Below are 24,599 nucleotides of genomic sequence, written 5' to 3' on the forward strand. Positions count from 1 at the left end.
TCAAAATAAAACAAATACAGAGAAAGACATAGTCCGGTAACAAAGCAAATAAAGAATTAATGTTAATATAGAAAATTAGATTTGGTAATTATTGCACAACTCTGACTATTCTAAAATAAACTTAATTGTACACTTTAAATAGATGAATTATGTGAACCATTTTAAAAAAGTAGCCTAAAAATAGATAAAAATAGAGTCAAACTATTTTAAAAAGTAGTCTAAAAATCATGCAAATTCTCTGGCGGTTCAGTGGCTGGGACTCAGCGCTTTCACAGCCAGGGCTCAAGTTTAATCCCTGGTTGAGGAACTAAGATCCTATAGCCACAGGGCATGGCCAAATTAAAATAAAAAAGAAGTCTAAAAATCAATGGCTTGATATGCTAACATTTAGTAGGGGGTGGCTTTATTTGAGATATAAGCTAATGATAAATTCACAAATATATTTACAGCTGGTATTTTCAACTCATCTCCTCTTAACTATTAGGAAATATTTCTATTTTTGAAATCCTTGAGAGCAATGCAGGGAAGACAAGAGAAGTTCACTTTGACAGATGAAGAGGTTATTACGTGAGGCAGAGCTGGGGGAGGCATTCCTTCTAAGTGGAAACCTCTGGAAATTGCAGAAAGTGAATGTAAGTTAGGCAATCTGCCTGTTGAGCTATAAAAAAATTGAGACCCAGCGCTTCCAGTTTATGTACACCTTGAGTCAACTCACTGACTTTCAACTTATCAACTCTTTCTTTCTCTTTATTGACACAAAGGAACAACAGAAGCTAAAATCCAGGTGTATGGTCATCTCATGCGATAAAATGCTTATCTGCCTTTGCAACACAAAAAAGTTACACAAGTGAAAAATCAATAAACTTATCCTTTGCTCAATAAATACTCTAGTAGCTCAGAGTTCAGGCAAAGTAGCCATGGACAAAGACTGCCACTGCCAGGAGGATGATGGCGTTGATGTTCACTACTGTCCTCCATAAGGGCTTCTCAGACGTGTCTGTCAGCTACTTCTTCCGGGCTTCTTCCTCCTCTTCGCTCAGTTTGGGGCCTTTCCTCTGCAAACCGCAGAGCAAGTCGTAAGCCTTCCTGAGACATCCACGAGTTTCCTCAGGATTATCTGAAATGAAGAAATAAATGATCACAGAACACGGGAAATACAAACCCTGTCAATGGAGTACAGGTGATTGTAAAGGGAGATTATAGCTGCTGAGTGTTACAGAAATCCCTGGCACACAAGGATAGATGGTGGATGGATGGACAGACAGGCTGACGGACACGTGGATGTAGGGATGGACTTCACATGCAGCAAATTGTCTTGGTTGTTGGGAAGGTAAGATTTTAAAGTCTAAGTTTGCCATAAACTTAAGAGCTTTTTCCAAAACTGAATTTCATGGCATTAAAAAAAAAAAAGAAGAAACAAAGACAGTTACATAGAGTTTATATACGAAAACCAAATGTAAACCAGGTATTACCACTGTCAACACCATCATGGGCTTCTTCGTGCCTTTCCTCTTCTGTGTCTAAATCAATTCGTTCCTCTGTACTATTGATACAGCTAACCAGAGACCAGAGACAAACATATTAGTGATAGCAAGTGTTTACAATAATGCAATGATACATTGGTTTATTGTACAGCGCAAAAAAATCAAACAGCCTGGGAAACTACAGACCACAAAGAAGAGATCTTCCCCCACTCTCACCCACAAAAACATTTATCATTTAAAATTATTTCTGCATTATACAGAGTGAAGTAAGCCAGAAGGAAAAACACCAATACAGTATACTAACGCATATATATGGAATTTAGAAAGATGGTAACAATAACCCTGTGTACAAGACAGCAAAAGAGACACTGATGTATAGAACAGTCTTACGGACTGTATGGGAGAGGGAGAGGGTGGGAAGATTTGGGAGAATGGCATTGAAACATGTATAACATCATGTATGAAACGAGATGCCAGTCCAGGTTCAATGCACGATACTGGATGCTTGGGGCTAGTGCACTGGGACGACCCAGAGGGATGGTATGGGGAGGGAGGAGGGAGGAGGGTTCAGGATGGGGAACACATGTATACCTGTGGCGGATTCATTTTGATATTTGGCAAAACTAATACAATTATATAAAGTTTAAAAATAAAATTAAAAAAAATTAAAAAAATAAAGTTATTTATGGTTTTGATAATATTTCTGTTTTCTGGTAGTTATTAAAAAATCATCAGTAATATGTTTAAAACCCTTATTTCCAGGTCCCACTGTATGGGACTCACACACGAGTTGAAGCTTTAAAAGGCAAAGAATCCTTTGAAAATGAGCATATCTATTACTCATTACTCACATGTACATCAGGAATGGGTTTTGTTAACAGGGAAATTCCCAGGGTGATCAGTATGGAAACAAAAAAGAGAATGAGGGCAAAGTACAGATAGTGCACTCCACAGATGACTTGGGGGCAGTTACTGGCGGCCAAACAACTCCCCGTTCCATAGACAAACTCTGCGATCATACGGATGAGGCCAATCACAAATCCAACAATCAGACCCCAGAAGGCTCCCCGAGAAAGAAACAAGAGTAAAATTTGTGTATTTAGAAAAGACAACACACTCATTCAAGAAAGTCATAATTATCATCCTGTTTTCTCCACTCAGGACCAACAAATGGCTCACCTTGACCACAAGGTCGTCAAAGCAGGGGGAAAATGAAATACCTGCACTCCCAGGGGGCTGTTGCTCTCTGTGGTTCTGAAAGATCATTCCACTGTTGGTTCTCCAACTCCAGGACACTACTGCCTACCCTGACAAAAACTCAAGTTTTCTTTGTGTTTGACTTTATAAATATATATATATGTTAAAACTTGTGACATTTTGGTGAATAAACATAACTATGCCTTCAGTTCAGTTCAGTCGCTCAGTCGTGTCCGACTCTTTTCGACCCCGTGAATCGCAGCACGCCAGGCCTCCCTGTCTATCATCAACTCCCGGAGTTCACCCAGACCCACGTCCATCGAGTCAGTGATGCCATCCAGCCATCTCATCCTCTGTCGTCCCCTTCTCCTCCTGCCCTCAATCCCTCCCAGCATCAGAGTCTTTTCCAATGAGTCAACTCTTCACATGAGGTGGCCAAAGTACTGGAGTTTCAGCTTCAGCATCATTCCCTCCAAAGAAATCCCAGGGCTGATCTCCTTCAGAATGGACTGGTTGGATCTCCTTGCAGTCCAAGGGACTCTCAAGAGTCTTCTCCAACACCACAGTTCAAAAGCATCAATTCTTCGGCGATCAGCCTTCTTCACAGTCCAACTCTCACATCCATACATGACCACAGGAAAAACCATAGCCTTGACTAGACGGACCTTTGTTGGCAAAGTAATGTCTCTGCTTTTGAATATGCTATCTAGGTTGGTCATAACTTTCCTTCCAAGGAGTAAGAGTCTTTTAATTTCATGGCTGCAGTCACTATCTGCAGTGATTTTGGAGCCCCCCAAAATAAAGTCTGACACTGTTTCCACTGTTTCCCCATCTATTTCCCATGAAGTGATGGGACTGGATGCCATGATCTTCATTTTCTGAATGTTGAGCTTTAAGCCAACTTTTTCACTCTCCACTTTCACTTTCATCAAGAGGCTTTTGAGTTCCTCTTCACTTTCTGCCATAAGGGTGGTGTCATCTGCATATCTGAGGTTATTGAGATTTCTCCAGGAAATCTTGATTCCAGTTTGTGTTTCTTCCAGTCCAGCGTTTCTCATGATGTACTCTGCATATAAGTTAAATAAGCAGGGTGACAATATGCAGCCTTGACGTACTCCTTTTCCTATTTGGAACCAGTCTGTTGTTCCATGTCCAGTTCTAACTGTTGCTTCCTGACCTGCATAGAGGTTTCTCAAGAGGCAGGTCAGGTGGTCTGTATTCCCATCTTTTTCATGCCTTAGGTTATACAATTTAAAGAATTGATATTAGGTAGTTTGACAACTTTATTAAACTTTTGACAATTAAAAGCATTTATTTTATCTGTGAAGTTGGTGGGAGTAGAAACATGTATCCCTGTTCCCCTGATCAACAATTTGTTGTTGTTTAGTTGCTAAGTTGTGTCTGACCCTTTTGCAACCCCACGGACTATAGCTCGCCAGGCTCCTCTGTGCATGGGATTTCTCAAGCAAGAATACTGGGGTGGATTGCCATTTTCTTCTCCAGGGGATCTTCCCAATCCAGAGATTGAACCCACATCTCCTGCATTGCAGGTGGATTCTTTTCCACTGAGCCACTAGAGAAGCCCGATCAAAATGTTATATTTAGGAAAAACAGTATTACGTACGGATTAAGACTGTGAGCTTAAGATGGAGGAAGACCTTAGTCTGTATCTCAAGATCCCACTTACTAACGTTAAGTAACATATGGAAAGAACATACATATTAATCTCTCCGCATCTGTTCCTCATCTGAAAATTATTATAATAAGGCTAATACCTGGGAACAAAAAAGCAATTAAATGTTCAAGGCCCCTAATAATCAATTACATACATCATAACATAAACATTTTAAAAATCTTTATGAATGTAGTAGATTTTTTTCTAAGTACTTCATGTTTTAAACATCTTTTAAATTTTCTTACATCAATCTTTTAAGGTAGGCACTGTGATTGTCTTAATTTTACAGAGTCAAATGGTCTGATTAAGATCACAGTGATACTCAGTGGTAGAGCCAGGACTGGACCCTGGTGGTCTTACTCCAGACCTTGTGTTCCTCAGCTCTGTGACGAGGATGTAGATACTATTTTGTAAGAAATATAAAGACTGTACTCTGAGTGCGCACCATGTTTCTATACACTCTAGTTAGAATTAGGAATTGTAGCTGAGCACAGTTGAAATTGAGAGGGGCCTTGAATTGTATAAATAGGGTGGGAAGAACGCATTTTTCTACCAGTGAATGAAATACCTTTTTCTCACTCCAGCAGGGGAGAAGTTTCCCGATCTTCACTTACCTGTTCGTTGACTCTTTTACAGAAGATGGCAAGCAGGAAGACAGCTGCAATTGGAGGCCCGAGGTAGCTAGAAATAGATCCTATGTAATGGAACAGTTGTCCATTTTGAGCAACCTGTACTAGAGGCACCCACACAATGCTGATGGCAATTAAGAGAATGATAAATAACCTGGGAAGAAAATAGGATGATTTCAATATTAAACAAAAGCCTTATTGGTGCTTGCATTATGTTTTAATTCATTCTGAGGCCATTCATTGATTTTCCAAATAAAATCAAGCTCCTTGACCTCACATGGAGCCACACTGTGCCTAGTGATTGTCTGTTAGTAAAATTCTAATAAAGCAATTGCTTATCTATAATTAGTCATAATATCTTCAACAATGAGATTAAATACTCAAATGTCAGCAATTGATTAATCTGTACTGTGGTTTATGCGATATGTCAGTTGAAACGACAGCACACTATTTCTATTAAGAAGCAATTATTTGCAGATAAAGAAAGCAGACTCCCATGGTGGTCTTTTATCGTAGCTTGAGAGAAACTAAGTCGGTTTGTACAGGTGGGAATTAAAACAGATACGCGGACTGAAGTGGCCGGAAATGCTGATTTGTGCGTTTTGCTACTTGAGTACTTTGACAGGTAGAGAAAGTCGGCTAAAATATTGATAAACAGTAAAAACCTACTAGAGGCTCCTGGGGTCCGGGGACATGGCTGATTCACTCTTCTAAACTCCAGTTATGCTTGTTGTATAAGTAAACAAACAAGAGCAGTTTACTGGACTTTCTGTAGAAGGTTATCACCGCCCTGTGCTCACCTGGAATAGAGACCTGAAGATTGAGAGACGGGAGGGGCAAGCTTCTGGGCAGGAGACTGAGGCACAAGCGTCTCATTTAATCTTTACAAAACCTCTGCAACTTTGCAATAAGTAAATGTGATAAACCATGGCAAGTCTGAGCACGGCGCCTAGAACACAGTAAAAATTCGGCAGATAACACCCGCTATCCTAGTTGTTATCTTCATTGGAAAGCAAATCACACACCTCCCTTGCTCTTATCTTTGACTGATTTCTAACATACGTGGAATGAAATCCAAAGTCTTGTTACGGCTTAAACGGCCCTGTGTGCCCTTACCTCCCTTTACCTCTCTGACTGTGCTTCCTATCTCCCTCCCAGCTGCTCCTCATGTGCCAGCCTCACCCCTGTGGTCCTCACACGCATGACATATGACTCTTGAAAGCACGCAGCACTGACTGTTCTGTCCACACTGAGCCATGGGACTCACTCCTCTACTTCCTTCAGGGTTGTGCTCAAACGTTACGCCCTCAAGGGAGGACTCCCTGAGCACCCGTCTTCAGTAGCCACCAGTCTTTAATCCTGTTTTGCTTGTCTATCTAACATTTTTTGTTATCAGGTATACAATGTGTTTGAGTGTGTGTGTGTGTGCACACAGACGCTCAGTCATGTCTGACTCTTTGCATCCTCAAGAACTGTAGCCCATCAGGCTCCTCTGTCCATGAGGCTTCCCAGGCAAGAATACTGGAATGGTTTCCATTTCCTCCTCTAGAGGATCTTCCCGACCCAGGGGTCGAACTCGTGTCCCTTGTGTCTCCTTCATTGGCAGGTGGATTCTTTACCACTGAGCCACCTGGGAAGCCAGGTATAAAGTACATTTATTGTTTGCTTTTCTCACAAGGGCATAAATCCCACAAAGCAGGAAACTGCGTGTCATATATATATCCTTTTTTCATATTTGTATTCTGAGATGTAGTAGACATTTAATAAGAGAGATAAAAAGAAAAGCTCATTAGTTGATCATTGGGACTTAATGTAGAATGATGCCTAAGAGTACATACCTCTTAGTGTGACCGCTGCCTCTCGGGACCTGCTGAATTCTAGTCTGACACTGTCCCCACCACGAAAGCACAGGTGTCTTATTTTTCTTCCTGTCCTTTGTCCAGAGTCAAGATCTGGACAAGTGAGCCCTTGGAATTTTCGCCTCTAGGCGCTTAATTTACTAAAGCAACTGTAACTGTATTCAATAACGCATGACTGTTTAGACAGGTGGGCAGTTTCTCTTAATACCTCATTTCTTAATGAATGTAGTTGATAAACTCCTCTGTAGTAGTGTGTGGATGGTTTAATACACATGGAAGCTTCTAGAGACAGTGCATTTAGTCTATCAGAGTAAGTGGGACATGTGCACCCCCAGGAAAGCATGGAAGGAGTATCATGATGATGTGGTTGGGAGATGGTGTGAGGAGAGGAAGAAATAAGAAACAGAGGCATTTGAAAGTCTGGACAAAGCAACTATTTCACTTAAAATGTGGCCCCCAGTTTTGTAGCTAGAAGGATGAAGTTGAATTAAATGTCCTCTAACGTCTCTTCCAAATCTGTCTGCCAATGCAGGAGACACAGCAGACAAGGGTTAGATCTCTGGGTCAGAAGATCATCTGGAGTAGGAAATGGCAACCCACTCCAGTATTCTTGCCAGGGAAATCCCATGGATGGAGGAGCCTGGAGGGCTACAGTCCATGGGGTTTCAAAGGAGTCGGACACAGCTTAGCGACTAAGCATAAAGGTCTCTTCCTCCTACTCTAGAATGCTATGGTTAGTTTCCTAAACCCAAAGTTGAGGAGGTTCTAGCTCATTTATCTGCCTTTTTCTTTCTTTCTTTTAAAAAAAATTTATTTGGTTGTACCCAGTCTTAGTTCCCCAACCAGGGATCGAACCCAGGCCCCCTGCATCGGGAGTGCAAAGTCTTAGCCACTAGACCACCAGGGAAGTCCCTATGTCTGCTTTTTTTGCAGAGAAATTTTAGACAGAAACCAGGAGTGTCTCACCGTCCAGCTATGAGGAGCTCTTTCTCAGATGCTCTCTTCCGGATCTTGGTGTACAGATCGATGGTGAAGAGGGCACTGGCGCTGTTGAAGATGGACGTCAGGGAGCTCATGAGAGAGGCCAGCATGACTGACATCATCAGGCCTCGCAGTCCTGGGGCCGGGAGAGGGCGCAGCCACTGGTTAGGAGCTGAACACCATGGTCTATGAGGACCTTGCCAAACCTGGAATAGTCACTGACTGGTGTGCCTGTCGACATGGCTTATCATATGGCACTTCCTGCACGTTTCCTGGTGCCTTGATAATAGTCCAGCATATAATTTTGGTTGTATATATAAACTTAGAGACCATTTGAAAGACAGGAAACCGGGTTCTGCCACCTTTCTTTGGGGAGGAATTCTTGGCTTCCTGAAGGTTAGGGAACCGGAGAGGGAAAAGCCTGGTGGGAGGTTCTCTTGAAGACATCTTTGGTGGGCAAAGCAGAGTTTTGAAAAATTGTGGCAACTTTACCCTTCAGTTCCCTCTGCTTATTAGTAATGCCATGTAGGCTTCCCAAAGTGTGAAAGAGGGTGGATGGGGTCACCTGCGGGTCCTGCTCCCTTCCTCTTGACAATGCTCATGTGGGTCGGGGAGGAGAAAGGTCGCAAAAGTGTCAGCCAACCTTTAATGAGCCTAAGGCACAGGATCGCCTGCTCACTACTGAGCCCCTTACCCTGCTCACCATCCAGTATCCTAATAACTTTCTTATTTCACATAATGTGTGGTTTGTTTTTTATCTCACCAAACTGGAATGTGAATTTTAATAGGGGATTTTGTGCCTACTTCACTGATGTTTTCTGAGCACCAGGCAGTGTCTGGCACATAGTAGGCACTCAATAAACAGTTGCAAATTAAATAGATTGAGGTATATTATTTGGGTACCACTGCTGTAAAGAAAGCAGAATGAATATTTAACCTCTAGTCCTCTGAACTTCTAAGTTTATTGCTATGAAACTCTTTTATTGATAAATCAATCTTTTAAATGCCCCTGATTGCCTTGATAGTTTTGAATTCAGAGGAGTAAGAATTCTTCTAATAAGAATTATATCTGGTTAATTTCTGTATTCCCCAGGCCAAGAACAGGGCTGGTAGCCTATGGAAGGTGTTCAAGAGAGGTTCGATGAAAACAACAGAATTAATGGAAGTAAGAATGATTAAGGATTATGCCATAACCCTTTCTCATGGCCCATCTACAGACCTGGCCTCTGAGGCAGTCCCAGCACAAAGATTTATCAAGGTATGATTGATAGATATCAATTGTAGTATTAAGGTGTACAACTTGATGTGACATGGTTACCACAGTCAGGCTAATTAACATATCCATCACTCACATGGTTACCATATTCTGGTTTTGTGATGATTATACTTGAGATCTATTCTCTTAGTTTTAAGCATTAGTAATGTATTATTATTAACTATAGTTAATATATATACATATATATGTGTGTATATATATATAGTTAATATATATACATTAGGTCTCTAGAACTTATTCATCTTATAACAGAAAGTTTATACCCTTTGTGATCAACATCTTCCCATGACTGCCCCTCTCCACCCTAGCCGCTGATGATCACCCTCTACTCTCTGCTTCTTGGAGTTTGATTTCTTTAGATTCCACATATAAGTGATGTCATGCAGTATTTGTCTTCAGGTGCTTGACTTGTTTCACTCAGCATAATGTCCTCCAGCTTCATCTATGTTGTTGAAAGTGGCAGGATTTCCTTCTTTTTTTTAAGGCTGAATGCAGAAGGAAATGGCAACCCACTCCAGTGTTCTTGCCTGGAGAATCCCACGGATGGGGGAGCCTGGTGGGCTGCCGTCTGTGGGGTCGCACAGAGTCGGACACGACTGAGACGACTTAGCAGCAGCAGCAGCAGCATGTATGCATGCTCAATTGCTCAGAGGTGTCTGAATCTTTGTGACCCTATGGACTGTAGTCTGCCAGGCTCCTCTGTCTACGGGATTCTCCAGGGAAGAACTGGAGTGGGTTGCCATTTCCTCCTTCATGGGATCTTCCCAACCCAGGGCAACTTGTGGCATCCGCACTGCAGGCAGATTCTTTACCATTGATCTGTTGGGGAAGCCCTACAGCTGAATACTGTTCACTTATCAACACCTCTCTCTCTCTCTCTCTCTATCATTCATCCATCCATCTATCTCTACTGAGCGTCACATTTTCTCCATCCAGTCATCTGAGCATGGATGTTTTCTTACCATTGGGCATCAGTTCCATCACCAGCATTGGGTAAGCAGAGTTGGAGCAGCCGACTTTAACTCCACAGTGCCTCACACATTCCGAAGGTACAACACAGGCCACCTTCTCTGAGCGGGGGGCGGATTCAGAAAAGTGGGTTCAGTGAGTGGGGTCAAACAGGTAAGATCTACAACCATTGGACATAGAGACGAATTTCCATGCATGGAAATTAGAGATTCAACTTTGAACTCCGCACTCTGAACCTGCTCCCTTTTTGCCCAGAATACGACCTCCTAAGTGTCTCGTGCCTATAGCTTCCCTGTGCACTGACCTAAGGGGCAGGGCTCTTCTTGGGGATGTGGCTGGGTGCGAGCAGTACAGCAAACAGAGGGAGCTGCTCCATCCTCCAACAAAGCTGCGACAGTGCAACTGCTCTGAGGAGCACAGAACCGCAGAGACAAAGCCAACCGCACCCCTACTCCCACCCCAGCACCCCCCCACCACATCACCCGGGAAGTTAGCCTTGTCTGACCACTTAGCCCGGTCTTTTACCACCTGTGTCTAAGAAGCATCACCTGTGCTGGTTGTTGGAGTGCCTGCCCCATGTGGGATGATATCTTACTTCACCGTGGCATTTGCACAATATCTTTTTTTTCCCCTTAAACAATGACAACAGACAGCAAAACTTGATTAAAAAAAAACCCACCCATAGATCAATGGAACAAAACAGAAAGCCCAGAGATAAACCCATGCACCTATGGACACCTTTTCTTTGACAAAGGAGGTAAGAATATACAATGGAGAAAAGACAATCTCTTTAACAAGTGGTGCTGGGAAAACTAGTCAACCACTTGTAAAAGAATGAAACTAGAACACTTTCTAACACCATACACAAAAATAAACTCAAAATGGATTAAACATCTAAACATAAGACCAGAAACTATAAAACCCCCAGAGGAGAACATAGACAAAACACTCTCCGACATACATCACAGCAGGATCCTCTATGACCCACCTCCCAGAATATTGGAAATAAAAGCAAAAATAAACAAATGGGATCTATTTAAAATTAAAAGCTTCTGCACAACAAAAGAAACTATAAGCAAGGTGAAAAGGCAGCCTTCAGAATGGGAGAAAATAATAGCAAATGAAGCAACTGACAAACAACTAATCTCAGAAATATACAAGCAACTCCTGCAGCTCAATTCCAGAAAAATAAATGACCCAATCAAAAAATGGGCCAAAGAACTAAATAGACATTTCTCCAAAGAAGACATACAGATGGTTAACAAACACATGAAAAGATGCTCAACATCACTCATTATCAGAGAAATGCAAATCAAAACCACTATGAGGTACCATTTCACGCCGGTCAGAATGGCTTGCGATCCAAAGCAATAAATGCTGGAGAGGGTGGGGAGAAAAGGGAACCCTCTTACACTGTTGGTAGGAATGCAAACTAGTACAGCCACTATGGAGAACAGTGTGGAGATCCCTTAAAAAACTGGAAATAGAACTGCCATACGACCCAGCAATCCCACTGCTGGCCATACACTCCGAGGAAACCAGAATTGAAAGAGCACGTGTACCCCAATGTTCATCGCAGCACTGTTTATAATAGCCAGGACATGGAAGCAACCTAGATGTCCATCAGCAGACAGATGGATAAGAAAGCTGTGGTACATATACACAATGGAGTATTACTCAGCCATTAAAAAGAATACATTTGAATCAGTTCTAATGAGGTGGGTGAAACTGGAGCCTGTTATACAGAGTGAAGTAAGCCAGAAAGAAAAACACCAATACAGTATACTAACACATATATATGGAATTTAGAAAGATGGTAATGACAACTCTGTATGTGAGACAGCAAAAGAGATCCAGATGTATAGAACAGTCTTTTGGACTCTGTGGGAGAGGGGGGGGATGATTTGGGAGAATGGCATTAAAACATGTATAATATCATATAAGAAACGAATCGCCAGTCCAGGTTCGATGCAGGATACAGGAAGCCTGGGGCTGGTGCACTGGGATGACCCAGAGGGATGGTATGGGGAGGGAAGGGGGTTCAGGATGGGGAACACGTGTACACCTGTGGTGGATGCATGTTGATGTATGGCAAAACCAATACAATATTGTAAAGTAAAACAAAACAAAACAAAACCCACCCTGAATGCTAATACCTTAGCACTTTAACTTCTTTCGTTTTTTCAATAGTCTTCTCTAATCCTTTTCCACCAAGGAAAGGATTAGAGATATATATACATATATATATGTATTAGAGATATATATACATATTTATTGTATTAGAGATATATATACATATATATTGTATTAGAGATATATATACATATATATTGTATTAGAGATATATATACATATATATATGTATTAGAGATATATATACATATATATTGTATTAGAGATATATATACATATATATATATATATATATACATATATTTGCATTGCTATGGTAATTGTTGAGGTAATATTTTGTAATCTGCTTTTTACATTCAACATAATAACTTCAGCATTTTCCTGACTTTTGAGATAGTCTTCAGCCCCTTGTGTGCAATTTTCTATGAAGAGGGATATAGTAATTTCTTCGACCATTCTTTACTTGTTGGATATTTTCAACAGCACTATAATGTTGCAGCAAGAAGAACAAAGAAACATTCTAACTTGCTGTGTAGGGGAATCATTTTAACATGACACCACACCCCCAAGGAAACAGTAGTCTTGAAATAAACATCATTAAAAAAATTTAAGACAAAAAAATAAAGGAGAGTGGGAATTGAAGCACAAGCAATGCCTATAAGGAGATATTTACAATAAAATGGATCATTTTGGGGGGAAAAAGGTGATTTTCTTTGTAACAAGATTTTAGCTAAATAAACTGATGCCCAGTTGAGAAAATACGATGTGGATTCAGTGTTGTCTGATGGATTGCCCCACTAGAACCAGACGCCTTGCTTAGCTGAATGTATTTCCTGTACCCTTCGTAATAAAGTAAGAGTTGACTTTTTAAGGAGGATTTTTAACATTAGCAGCTACTTTCAGCTGGATCAAAAGTTAAAGTACCCGTACAACCCAATTCCAAAGCCCAGTCCAGTCTCCAACCATCTTGGAAGGACCAAGAAGTGACAGTGAATCTTGAAGACTTTCTCAGTCAAAGATGTCTTGGACTCAACCATCACAGCTCACTCAGCTCACATTTTCCAGTTTATCTCATCCTCCTGCATTATCTTCTAGACTAGCTTAAATCCAAGCCACTCATGAAAACAGGCTCGCAAGCTCAAATGTCTGCAAGGAGACAGGCGTACAGTACAAAAGAAATAAGAGAACAGAATGTCAAGTGTGCCAACATTTCCTGCTTCTAAGCCTCTGCACAGGCTGTTCTCGCCACTTGGGATTCTGCTTTTACTGACGTATGTAATGGGTTTTCTAGTTTATCGAAGTTTTTATCTATCTTGAAACCACTACTCAGAATTCACGTGTAATTAAAAAAAAAAAAAAAAGGATCTATGGATTCAAGACTCACCTGTGAACAGGATGCGGCTGATCATCCCTGGCATCACCATGAGGAACATGGGCAGCAGCTTCAGGTACCCACACATGATGCAGGCAGCCTTCACGTGGGACATGTCCTTGCCTGACAGGCAGCGCTGCACAGTGACCTGCCAGGGAAACATGACGTAGTCACGAGAAAACCGGGGGGTGACTTCAGTGAAGGGGAGTGCCTCTCTTCAGAATTAATGTTATAGTGAAGAAGAGAGTCATGGTAGTGCAAAATAATGGGCTTCAGAGTAAAATTGGAACTTGAATCCTTGCTCCTCTTACATGAATATTTGACTTCTGTGAGTCTCAGTTTTTTCATCTCTAAATAGGGTTATCTCTTGTAGGGCATCCTGAATACTTGGTATGTTTGTAAGACTCGTTACATTTAAATCAGTACCTATCACTACTATTAAAACATGTTTACAGCTCCCAGGCTAAACTGCAACAAGGGCCATGTGCTTTTCCAGGTACAAAGCTGTCACTATTGACTTTTGCCACAAGTTGTGCCTTTGATGTGTGTGTGTGTGCACGCTCTCAGCCCCTCAGTCATGTCTGACTCTTCGTGACCTCATGGACCATAGCCCACCAGGTGGAATTTTCCAGGCAAGAATCCTGGAGCAGCTTGCCATTTCCTACTCCAGGGGATCTTCCTGACCTAGGGATGGAACCTGTCTCCTGCTTTGAAAGGCAGACTGTTTACCACTGTGTCACCTGGGAAGTCTTTGATATTCTACTAAGTATGTGACTAAATAAGTCTCATACTCATTGGTTTCTCTCAACTATTGTTAGGCAATTATCCCGAAGGGAAAGCGAGCTCACTGAACTGGAAACCTCAGAGTCAGGCAGCCATCAGAATAGAATTCTGAGATATTCATCTCTAGATTTCTTCAGACCACACTGAGTTATGAATCAAATATGATGGTCCTGGGAAAACGAATGTATATAATTTCATAATTCCTACTTAAGTTGTACAATTTCTTGACTAATAAATTTCGTAGCAAAGCAGAACTTCTAACCATAATAACATTTTGATGTCACTTTTTCTTCTCAAGGAATGTTGTGAAACAAAGATGTCTTTTTCTGCTTAACTGTCTTTGGGGAGACAGATCTGTTAGGGACAGTGTTATTTAGTGCTGAGGGAGCAGGCGATATTTTTGGACAAAGGCCTGGAAGCTGATGGTTGGAGGGGCAACACAAATTAAAGGTGAGGAGAGAGCCCTGTCAGCAAACAAGCAGGTTCAGCCCCTACATCTAAGAAGGATGTGAGGTCACTTATAGGAAGTAAGTCAGTCAGAGGCAAATATAAGTAATAAAGATGGTCCCACAAATCAGTGGTGTAAGGATGCATTCTTTGATAGATATGTTGAGGAAATCAGTTTACTATATAGAGAAAAAGAGAACTGACACTGACATTGTATGGCCATTGATTTAAAGTGAGTTAAAATTGTGAAATTGTAGGTTTAAGTTGACAGAGACTATTTAGGAAGAAGAAAACTTCAAAAAAAAAAAAAAAAACCCACCAAAATAAAAACAAACTCATTTGCTATAAAAAGGAGCACCCAGAAAACAAAAAAATAAGATCTTAGAAGCTTTAAATACAAAGGCAGAAAAACTGGAGGATAAAATTAAGAAAGTCTCCTATTAAGTAGAGCAAAAGACCAAGAGACGGATGATGGAGAGAAGAAGTAAAAACATTAGAGAACCAGCTGAGGAAGACCAACACCCAAAAGTAGAGTTCCAGATACGAGGAAACAAAATGGAAGGCAGCAAAGAAAGAATCTCCCCAAATCAGTCAAGAGATCAGTTACCTGATCACAGAAGTTCACAGCGGCCTGTCATAATGGATAAAAATAGACCCACACACAATAGTACATTGTGGTGAAATTTCAAAATATTGAGGCCAAAGGAAAGGCAAGTTTCCAGAGAGAAAAAGCAGTTGTTCAGTCACTCAGTCATGTCTGACTCTTTGTGACCCCGTGGACTGTAGCACACCAGGCCTCCCTGTCCCTCACTAACTCCAGGAGTTTGCCCAAGTTCATGTCCCTTGAATCAGTGATGCCATCCAACCATCTCATACTCTATCACCCTCTTCTACTTCTGCCTTCAATTTTTTCCCCAGCAGAGTCGCACCCAAAAGATCAAGAATAACTTCAGACTTCTCACCTGTGATGGTGGAAGTCAAAATACAATGAATCTATGACTCTGGGAAGATTATTTCCAACCTACAAATCTGCACAGAGCCAGAGATCAATTTACTAAGAGTTGGAGTGAAGACATTTTGAAACATGCAAATTCACAGCAAATGTATCTCCCTTCTTTATCAGCAACTAACTGGATAATTCATTGCCTCAAAAAGCAGGATTAAACAAAGAAAGATGATGATGTAGAATATTGGGGATAGGAAATACAAGCCAAGAATGAAGCAAAGGGGATGCCAAATATAGTAGTGAAGGGAGTTCTGAGTTAGGATGAGAGCCAGGTACAGTGGACAACCCAAGAGTTGGTGAGAGATGAAAGGCTCTAAGAGAAAAGAAGGAGCTCATAGAATACTTGATGTGCTTGCACGAAATGAGAGGAGATTCAGGCAATTTGCTGAGGGTTTGTTATTGAATGAGTAATAATCACCAAGAAAATTTAAAACAAAAGTATTTAGAGTTATTCATTTTAGGGAAAAGAAAAAGCTAAAGAAAAGTCAATCAGAGAATATTATGTAGCTTGGTTGTGAGTTACATTTATGTAGTCACAAAAGTTGCTGCATTGAATGCACATCTCGCCAAAACTGTGAACTGGATCTATTAGGAAGATGAATGAAAGGAGGTGTGCCTGTAGGGGATTGAGAGTGGAAAACTGAAAAAGCTAAACTCTCATCTCTCTTTATGGGAAGCCAATAGAAAACTCTAAAACTGGAAAACTAAGAGGGCGCAATACAAGGATTTATTTGAATCTCCCGGGAATCAGGTTTATGAGAAAATTCTGATTCAATGGGTGTGGGTAGCATGTAAGAGCATTCATGTCTAATAAACTCTAAGGTAATATCCATGCCAGTCGTTCACAAACTATACAGTGAGTACAGGATTTAGAGAATAAAAATACATACCAAAATATTTAACTGAGGAAGCTGAAATTGTTTGCCTTTGGGAGATGAGAAATAGGTAGAAAGTTGGACACCAGAGAGCTATTTTTCATAACAGTATTAGTCACTCAGTCATGTCTGATTCTTTGTGAACCCATGGACTGTAGCCTGCCAGACTTCTCTGTCCATGGAATTCTCCAAGCAAGGATACTGGAGTGGGTTGTCATGCCCTTCTCCAGGGGTTCTTTCTGACCTAGGGATCGAACCCAGGTCTCCTGCTTTGCAGGCAGACTCCTTACCATCTGAGCCACCAGGAAAGGGTCCATTTTCTTTTCATTTTTCATAATAAGCATCGTATTAATAGAAGTGTTTGGCTCTTTAAATGATGTGTGTGTATGAAATAGAAACTAGATGTTTTTCTATGAGTAGAAAAAGAACAACATAAACATATTCATGTATCTCTCTCTCTCTCTCACACACACACACACAGACACACACAGACACACACACACACACACACACACACACACACACACACTTTACCTGATCTGTACACCAATACCATGCAGCTACAACAGTCATTCCGAATATTGTTCCTGGCCATGGAATATCCCCAGTGACAGCATCTCGAAAAATATGGAAGGAGTCTCCCTGAGGGGTGTAACACTTGGATTTGATTGTCAGGTTGTCTCCCTCCACTATGGTTGGGATGGCATTCATGTACTTCTCTGTAAAATTCTCGTAGCCTCCGACTTCGGCAAAAGCTGAAAAGGAATTGGATAAAATGAAATTTCTGTCAAATCTTAGACATCGAAAGAGTTAATGATCACTCCTTTGTCGTGGAGGTACTCAAACACCTCCAATCAGATTATGTGTGGTGAGGGGACATAGGGAAACTTACCCCACTGGGAGGGTCTGGAAAAGCTACTCAGGTGTAGGAAAGAACCACAATGGATGGAAACCTTAGAAAGATGAGCCCAGACATTTGGGACAACTTATAAAGGTTGAGATGACACAAAATTCATCAGAGTAAATTTTAGAGTGGTAGATATTACAGTTGTCCAGTTGAGTCTGACAGTTTACTTTTTTATTCATTATTTAATTTAGCACTAACACGTTGTGTGTACCAAATACTGTGGTGGGATTATGTGCAAAATGAACTCAACCTAAGGGAAGATGCAGACAATACAAGGAAATTGTTCTGATAAAGGAAATACGGTTTGTAGCAAAAATACATGGAGGGCCTAGGAGGTGAGAGTTTACCCATAGGATAGGATAAGTGAGTCTTAGAGAAGCTGATGCCAGGGCATACACCACTGAGGCCAGAAATCAAAGGAGTGTGAATGAGAAAAACAGAAATTCTGGCTAAGTAGCAAGTTCACAAGGAATTGGTAGTAGCAGTTGCTTCAGGAGTAGCGTTGTGCAATAGAACTTCCTACAATGATGGAACTGTTACATATCTGTGCTGTCCAATGGGGTAACTACTGGCCATATATTGGGGCTTCCCTAATGGCTCAGTGGGTAAAGAATCTGCAACGCAGGAGACACGGGAGATGTGGGTGCATCCCTGGGTCGGGAAGATCCCCTGGAGGACCAAAATGGCAACCCACTCCAGTATTTTTGCCTGAAAAATCCCACGGACAGAGGAGCTTGGTGGGCTACAGTCCATGGGGTCATAGAGACTTGGACATGACTGGGCAGCTGAGTGCAGGACACTGCCATGTATTGAGTGCTTGAAATATGGCTAAGCAAGTGAGGAACTGAATTTTTAATTAGCTTAAATTTAAATGGCCGCATGCGGTTAATGGCAACCATGTTCTGACGAAATCCTCAGTCATCATTATGAATTTGTTGTCTCTGTAGTTCGATCAGTGTCTGCCTCGTATCTTAGGCTCTGATTAGGTGCCTGCGTGTTCAGGAATGTCGCATTCAGTGCAGCCTGAGTGGGTGTTGGAGCAGGGTGACTGCCGGACAAGGGAGGGATGAAAAGGATTTGTTTTCACCCTATATCCTTTTTCACTTTATGCATGGATTTTCTAGGCAAACAAAAGCAAAAACTATAATAAAAGAAGCCAAAAATTAGCAAGCTGTAAATCAGATTCATCAATAGTGATCTGGCACGACTTAAAAGAATGAATAACTGATGGTACTGATAAGTGAGAGTCATAAAGGAAAATACAAACTATATTTGTTACTTATATAATAATAGAGTAAGGAATATACTTTAATAATTTCCATCAGTCATAATGAAGTTAATATTCAGTACCTGAATTTTTCCTAATATTTAATCCTTCATTTAATGAGGATTTTATGTAAATGAAAGGTTACTGTGCATTGGATCCAATGCACCAATATTTTCATAAAGTGTCAACTCAATGGTACTAATTTTGTCCATTCTGAACACAAGAATATTAAGGTTAAACAAAATAATTTATCTAAGCAATAGTTTTTCAAAGGAGGTAAAAGTGAAAAGTGAAATTGAAGTCACTCAGTCGTGTCCGACTCTTTGCGACCCCATGGACCATAACCTGCCAGGCTCCTCCATCCATGGGATTCTCCAGGCAAGAATATTGGAGTGGGTTGCCATTTCCTTCTCCAGGGGATCTTCCCCACCCAGGGATCGAGCCCAGGTCTCCCGCACTGCAGGCAGACTCTTTACCGTCTGAGCTAGCAGGGAGCCCCAAAGGAGGCAAAGTTCTCCCTTACTTCTTCATGCTGAGATAGTACAGTAAGAAAGAAGTTCGCAGACACTCCTTTCTGTGTAAGGAGTACGCGAAAGAAAGAAGTTCGCAGAATTATACGCATGATTGGAAAATGTGACCAAATAGAAGGGAGGCAGCGGTCAAGAGCAGTCAGACTGAACAGACGCAAGTCCCAGGATTTCTGACCGCAGGGCATTGCTCACACCTTTATCACTTACCGAACCCCATGAGAATAAAAGAACCTATCAGCATGATGGCCGTTTGGAGGGTGTCTGTGTAAATAACTGAGGCCAAGCCCCCTGTGAAGAGAAAGAAAGGAATCAGGACCTTTTACTCATGCGCCCTCATCTATCTGCTGTCACCTCTGTGTTCTCCTCTACCCAAACTCTAGAAATAACTCCGCAGAAACATATCAAATGCTCCTGGATGGACTACAAGCCCCTCTCGGCATCTTTGTCGCCTTGGTAGTTATGCCTCTCCTTGGTCCTCTTGTCCGCCTTGCCTTGCCTTGACTCGGTTTCTATGAATTAGAGTGGAGTTCCACCTTTGTGTGAATTTTTGAATATTAAATAGAAATAAAGGCAAAGTTTTAATACCATAGATTTTCCCTCACTGATCCCTCAGTTTGCTCCATTTAGCACAATTACACTCGCTCTCAAAAAACTGGGCAAGGCCATTTTCACTGTCCTGTTGGAATGCATTATTGTTTCATTAGTGGAGAACCAGATACATTTGATGAGCTGTGTTTCGCTGCAGTGTTGTTCGAACAACAAAAACTTCCCTTTGAGCTCTGGACTCACAGACTCTCAGTTAATGAGATACTCCCTTTATGGGAGGGAAACAAGATGGATACTGAAAATAGGAGATTTATGCCCTTATCTGTCACTTATTCTGAGACATGTACTTGATGTATAAAAATGGCTTCAGGACTGTCTTTATTGTCCCAGCTATACTTTTTCTTTATTTTTCCAATTGAGCTGGTGTGGTTTGATTTTCATGTTAGTGTGCATGAGGGAGAACACTGGTGTATCTGGCTCATGAAGGCCTGCTTGAGCTATTCACCACACCTTTCCTCCCACCGCCAGCCCACTGCTCCAGTTTTCCTTCCCTGATTCTGCGGCTCATAGTCCCACCCCGTGCCCTGGCATGTATTCACTCGGACCCTGCCTCGGTGTTGCCAGTGTCGGGTCTGAGCCACTATTTCATCCAGACTTCCCATGTGTACGTTACGCTGGATTCCAAACGCCGATCTGCGTACCGGATGCGTAGCCAAGCCAGGTCATCATTTTCCCATCCCGTTTACGTCACCAGGTGCTCACACCTCATACTGAAGATTCTGTTTTCTTTGCTCTAGTTATGTTTCTCCACCCGTGCGTGAACCTCACAATGGAAATAAAAGGGTATCCTTACACGGCAGTGACGATGCTAATGGCAGCTTGGAGTGAGGTCAGCAAAAGGTAGCGTGGGCTCACCAGTGATTGTGTAAATAGCAGTGAGAGCCAAGAGGATGAAGATCGCCAGGTACAGGTCCAATCCCAAGGCCAGGGTGATGAATATGGCTCCAGAAAATATGTCTGACTAGAGAGAGAACAGTCAGGGTGGAATGGAAACACGCAGTGCGTCGCTCAGCTCTTCACTGATGTCTTCCCACTAATGTTTGACGCTCCCTGGTGGCCTAGTGGTTAGGATTCAGCACTCTCCCAGCCTCGGCCCAGGTTCAATTCCCAGTCAGGAAAAGCCTGTCTTTTCTCTCTGCTTGCCGCCTACCAACAACCCTAGTGAGACCATACCATCCTTTGGGGCTTACCAGGTAGTGCTAGAAGGAAAGAATCTGCCTGCCAATGCAGGAGACCTAAGAGATGCCAGTTCTGTCCCGGGGCTGGGAAGGTCCCCTGGGGAAGGGCATCGCCATCCACTCCAATATTCTTGCCTGGACAATCCCATGGACAGAGGGGCCTGGTGGGCTACAGTCCGTGGGGTCGCTAAGAGTCAGACACGACTGAGCACTCTTGGACCCTACACATTACTGGAGGTTGAGAACCAGTGAACATATGATCTTTTTAATACTTGGGGCAGGGGAAGGCTGTGAAAGTTGTTGATCTGTTTAATAAGTAACCAGGACAGAAGCTGTTATCATTGTATGATAACAAAATGTACACAAAATGTCATGTCTAGGATTATTGATACCACTTAAGAATGGACTCCTGCTACAGAATCTTTCCAGTTGACCATGCCAGACCGTGAACAGTCACACACACGCTCTGGGCCTCTGTGCTGCTCCATTCAGCTCCCCAGCCTTCCACCCACTCCACACCAGCAGGAACCAACCACCTCAGGAGGCTGCCTCCCTTGAGGGCTCCCTTTGGTACCTGTCATTTTGCTCCAGCACCTTGTTCATACTCTAGCATCATAAAGCTCTAGATGTCAGAGCCAGAGGAGAACGGAGATCACCAGCTCCCACCAGAGGAGCATGTAAGCATGAAGCCCCGGACACCTGCAGGCTCCTCCACCTCCCTTGGGCTCTCCTCACCTTCCTGTCCTGGGACTTAAGTGCTCCCAGCCCTCACCAATGAGGATGACGTCCAATTCCACCCAGCATTGACTGCCATCCTCTTTCCTGGCCTGAAGCATATTTCCTGTACTTATCCACACACTCTAGTCCAGCTCTTAGTTTACTATATTTGCATATAATGTCATAAAACGCTATTTCACATGTAAAATTCTTATACCCTTAACGACGTGGTGAACTGCTAGTGAACAGGAATCTTGTTGCCCTAACATGGAGCTCAGCAATTTATAGTAAGTACTGGGAAATGCTCACGTTGCATTAGGAAGGCTCGGGCCATCTAATCTAAGCAGCTGGTTTACTTCCAATCATGATTTGGCTCAACAGAGGATCATTAAGCAGAGTGAACTTCTGCTCTAGTGAACTGCGTGGACTATAAACTTGCAGGAGATTATGTCCCTAGCCACTGATACATGAGGAGATTTTTCTTTGGTTTCTACATGTACTGCTGAATCTTCAAATTTCTTCTTTCCTTAATAATTATCTCCAAGAGACTTAACTTAAAAAAAACTTTAGAATTCTTTTAACACTTGTTTGTGATATTCATTTCGTACAGGCAATCTCAGATAAAATAGGGTACATTTAAGCGAAGTCAGTATAATAATACAAAACACTTTCCCTTCTGGTCTTCATGTTAGATAGTAAAGCTGAAAAGGAAAATGTAAACCTGGAGTGGCCTTGACAATGAGAATGAAAAGGTTATTGTGCAGGGGGAGGTGGGAACTAGAGAGTCTTTAGCTTCTGCTACTGAATTGTTGTGCCACTTGAATGAGACTTTCCCTTTTTCTGTACATCCATTATTTTTTTCATAGTCTTAATGAAAGGATGGGTTTATACTCTGGAGGCTCCTGTGACTCAGAATTCTTTTACTCTATGAAGGCAGGGTTTCTGAAGCTCCTTTTTCTTTTTTGGCATAAACTCTTGGTAGAGAGACCCCCTGGTGGCTCAGATTGTAAAGAATCTGCCTTGCAGTGCAGGAGACCTGGGTTTGATCCTTGGGTTGGGAAGATCCCCTGGAGAAGGAAATTGCTACCCACTCGAGAATTCTTGCCTGGAGAATTCCATGGACAGAGGAGCCTGCTGGGCTATGGTCCATGGGGTCACAAAGAGTCAGACACAACCGAGCGATTAACATGTTCAGAGAGACCCCAGGTAGTTTTAAAACATCCGTATATGGCTTGACCCATGAAGTTCTCTGACCTTGGCACTCTTGTCCCTCATGAAGCTAAAACACCAGGAGGGCACTGAACTCACTGAGATTCTCAGAGCCACACAGATGAACAGGGAGAGGATGGAGAGGTAGACCTGGAGCCGCTTCCTCAGGTATTCCGGCATGGTCGTCACCTGCAGAGACAGACACCAGCAGGGGTTCATCCTCAGGGTCCCACACACTCAGATGATCTGACATGGATTAAGCCCCTGTGGACAGGTAACGGTGTGTGGCAGTCACCCTCAGGGTGGGTAACACCCCCCAAAGGGGGGAGACGTGAGTGAGAAGGCACAGCCCCTTGGGAAACTGTGAGTCCGGAATGAACATGGGCTTTGGACTCAAGCATTCCTGGGATCTGTTCACGGATTGTGACCTTTGGCAAATGGCAGTCTCTCTGAACCTCTTTTCTCACCTGTAATGTGGGGCTTTAATATGGAAGTAGGTGTAAAATACCCACCACAACACCAAATGAATGGTGATGCTCGAGAGGTAATATTCATTATTCTCGCTGATAATGTTGCAGTCTAGCAAAAACAGCATAACTGATGGACTGCAATTACGGTTACGTGATAAATGGATAATTGAGTAAACTGCAAATACACTTCTGTATGTACAGTCACGTGATTATCTTTATTGAAAAGAAGAGTTACATTAAATCCTATGTAGAGAAAAAGCTGAGGTTATCATCATCGAAATATTAGGTCTGCTATGTGATCAGTTTAAAGGGTTCATTTTTCTGGTTTCTTCATAGCAGACCAAGCGCATGGTTTCATCTCCTCCAATATAGAAGAATCTTAAACATTTATATAATATTAGCAAAAGCAAGAAGGGGAACTCCTGGGGCTCAGAAACTGTGCAGAACCACCTCAAGGATGGTAAGCCATGTCTAAGAACACATGCATGTTATGTGCTGTGGATCCTTGCACCAAAGAGAGCAGAGCTTGCTCAGCCTGGAATGGGAAGGGGCTCGGGATGAGCAAAGGGCTATACAGTGACATGCAGAGGCAGTAGACAGTAAAGCTTGGCCCCCTGGAGCCCCATCCCAGGAATTAGCCCAGGACACAGCACCCCTCAGCTGCAGAAGGAATGAGTATGGCAGTTAGGCTCCAAGAGGCACAGCAATGCCCCAGTTGGTTGGCAACACCCAATTTGAAGGGGAGCCACCAGAGCATGGTACTTCCTACCCCTCATTAAAAAAAAAAGCTACCTTCCAAACATCAGAATAACAAAAATTAGAATAAAGGAAAATATTATGTATTGGCAAGAATGTCAGAAAAATGGAGTCCCCGCAACAGTGATCAGCAAGAGGATAGCCGACTGCAGCCATTTTTAAGAGCAATCCTGCAGCACTTCGTGGTCTTTTTAATTTTTAAAAATTCTTTTATGATTTGCATTATTTTTTGGCTGTGCTAGGTATTTGTTGCTGCCTGCGGGCTTTCTCTAG

The 24,599-nt window shown here is 42.2% G+C and overlaps 1 protein-coding gene across 1 annotated transcript in view; it reads right to left on the reverse strand.

Moving 5' to 3' along the window:
• Positions 1–902: 902 nt before the first annotated feature.
• The window catches only part of LOC147355799 (solute carrier family 5 member 4-like), a 28,276-nt gene continuing 4,579 nt past the window's right edge, over positions 903–24,599 (reverse strand). The window contains 11 exon segments of the mRNA XM_086346154.1: positions 903–1,117; positions 1,473–1,555; positions 2,325–2,547; positions 4,967–5,139; positions 7,811–7,961; positions 10,064–10,171; positions 13,588–13,723; positions 17,221–17,441; positions 19,598–19,678; positions 20,852–20,957; positions 23,200–23,289. Coding sequence (XP_086202280.1) covers positions 903–1,117; positions 1,473–1,555; positions 2,325–2,547; positions 4,967–5,139; positions 7,811–7,961; positions 10,064–10,171; positions 13,588–13,723; positions 17,221–17,441; positions 19,598–19,678; positions 20,852–20,957; positions 23,200–23,289 — 1,587 coding nt within the window.

This window comes from Bos grunniens, chromosome 17 (assembly GCF_055505025.1).
Source record: "Bos grunniens cultivar Pamir isolate PY7600 chromosome 17, Bosgru_T2T1.0, whole genome shotgun sequence".
NCBI lineage: Eukaryota > Metazoa > Chordata > Mammalia > Artiodactyla > Bovidae > Bos > Bos grunniens.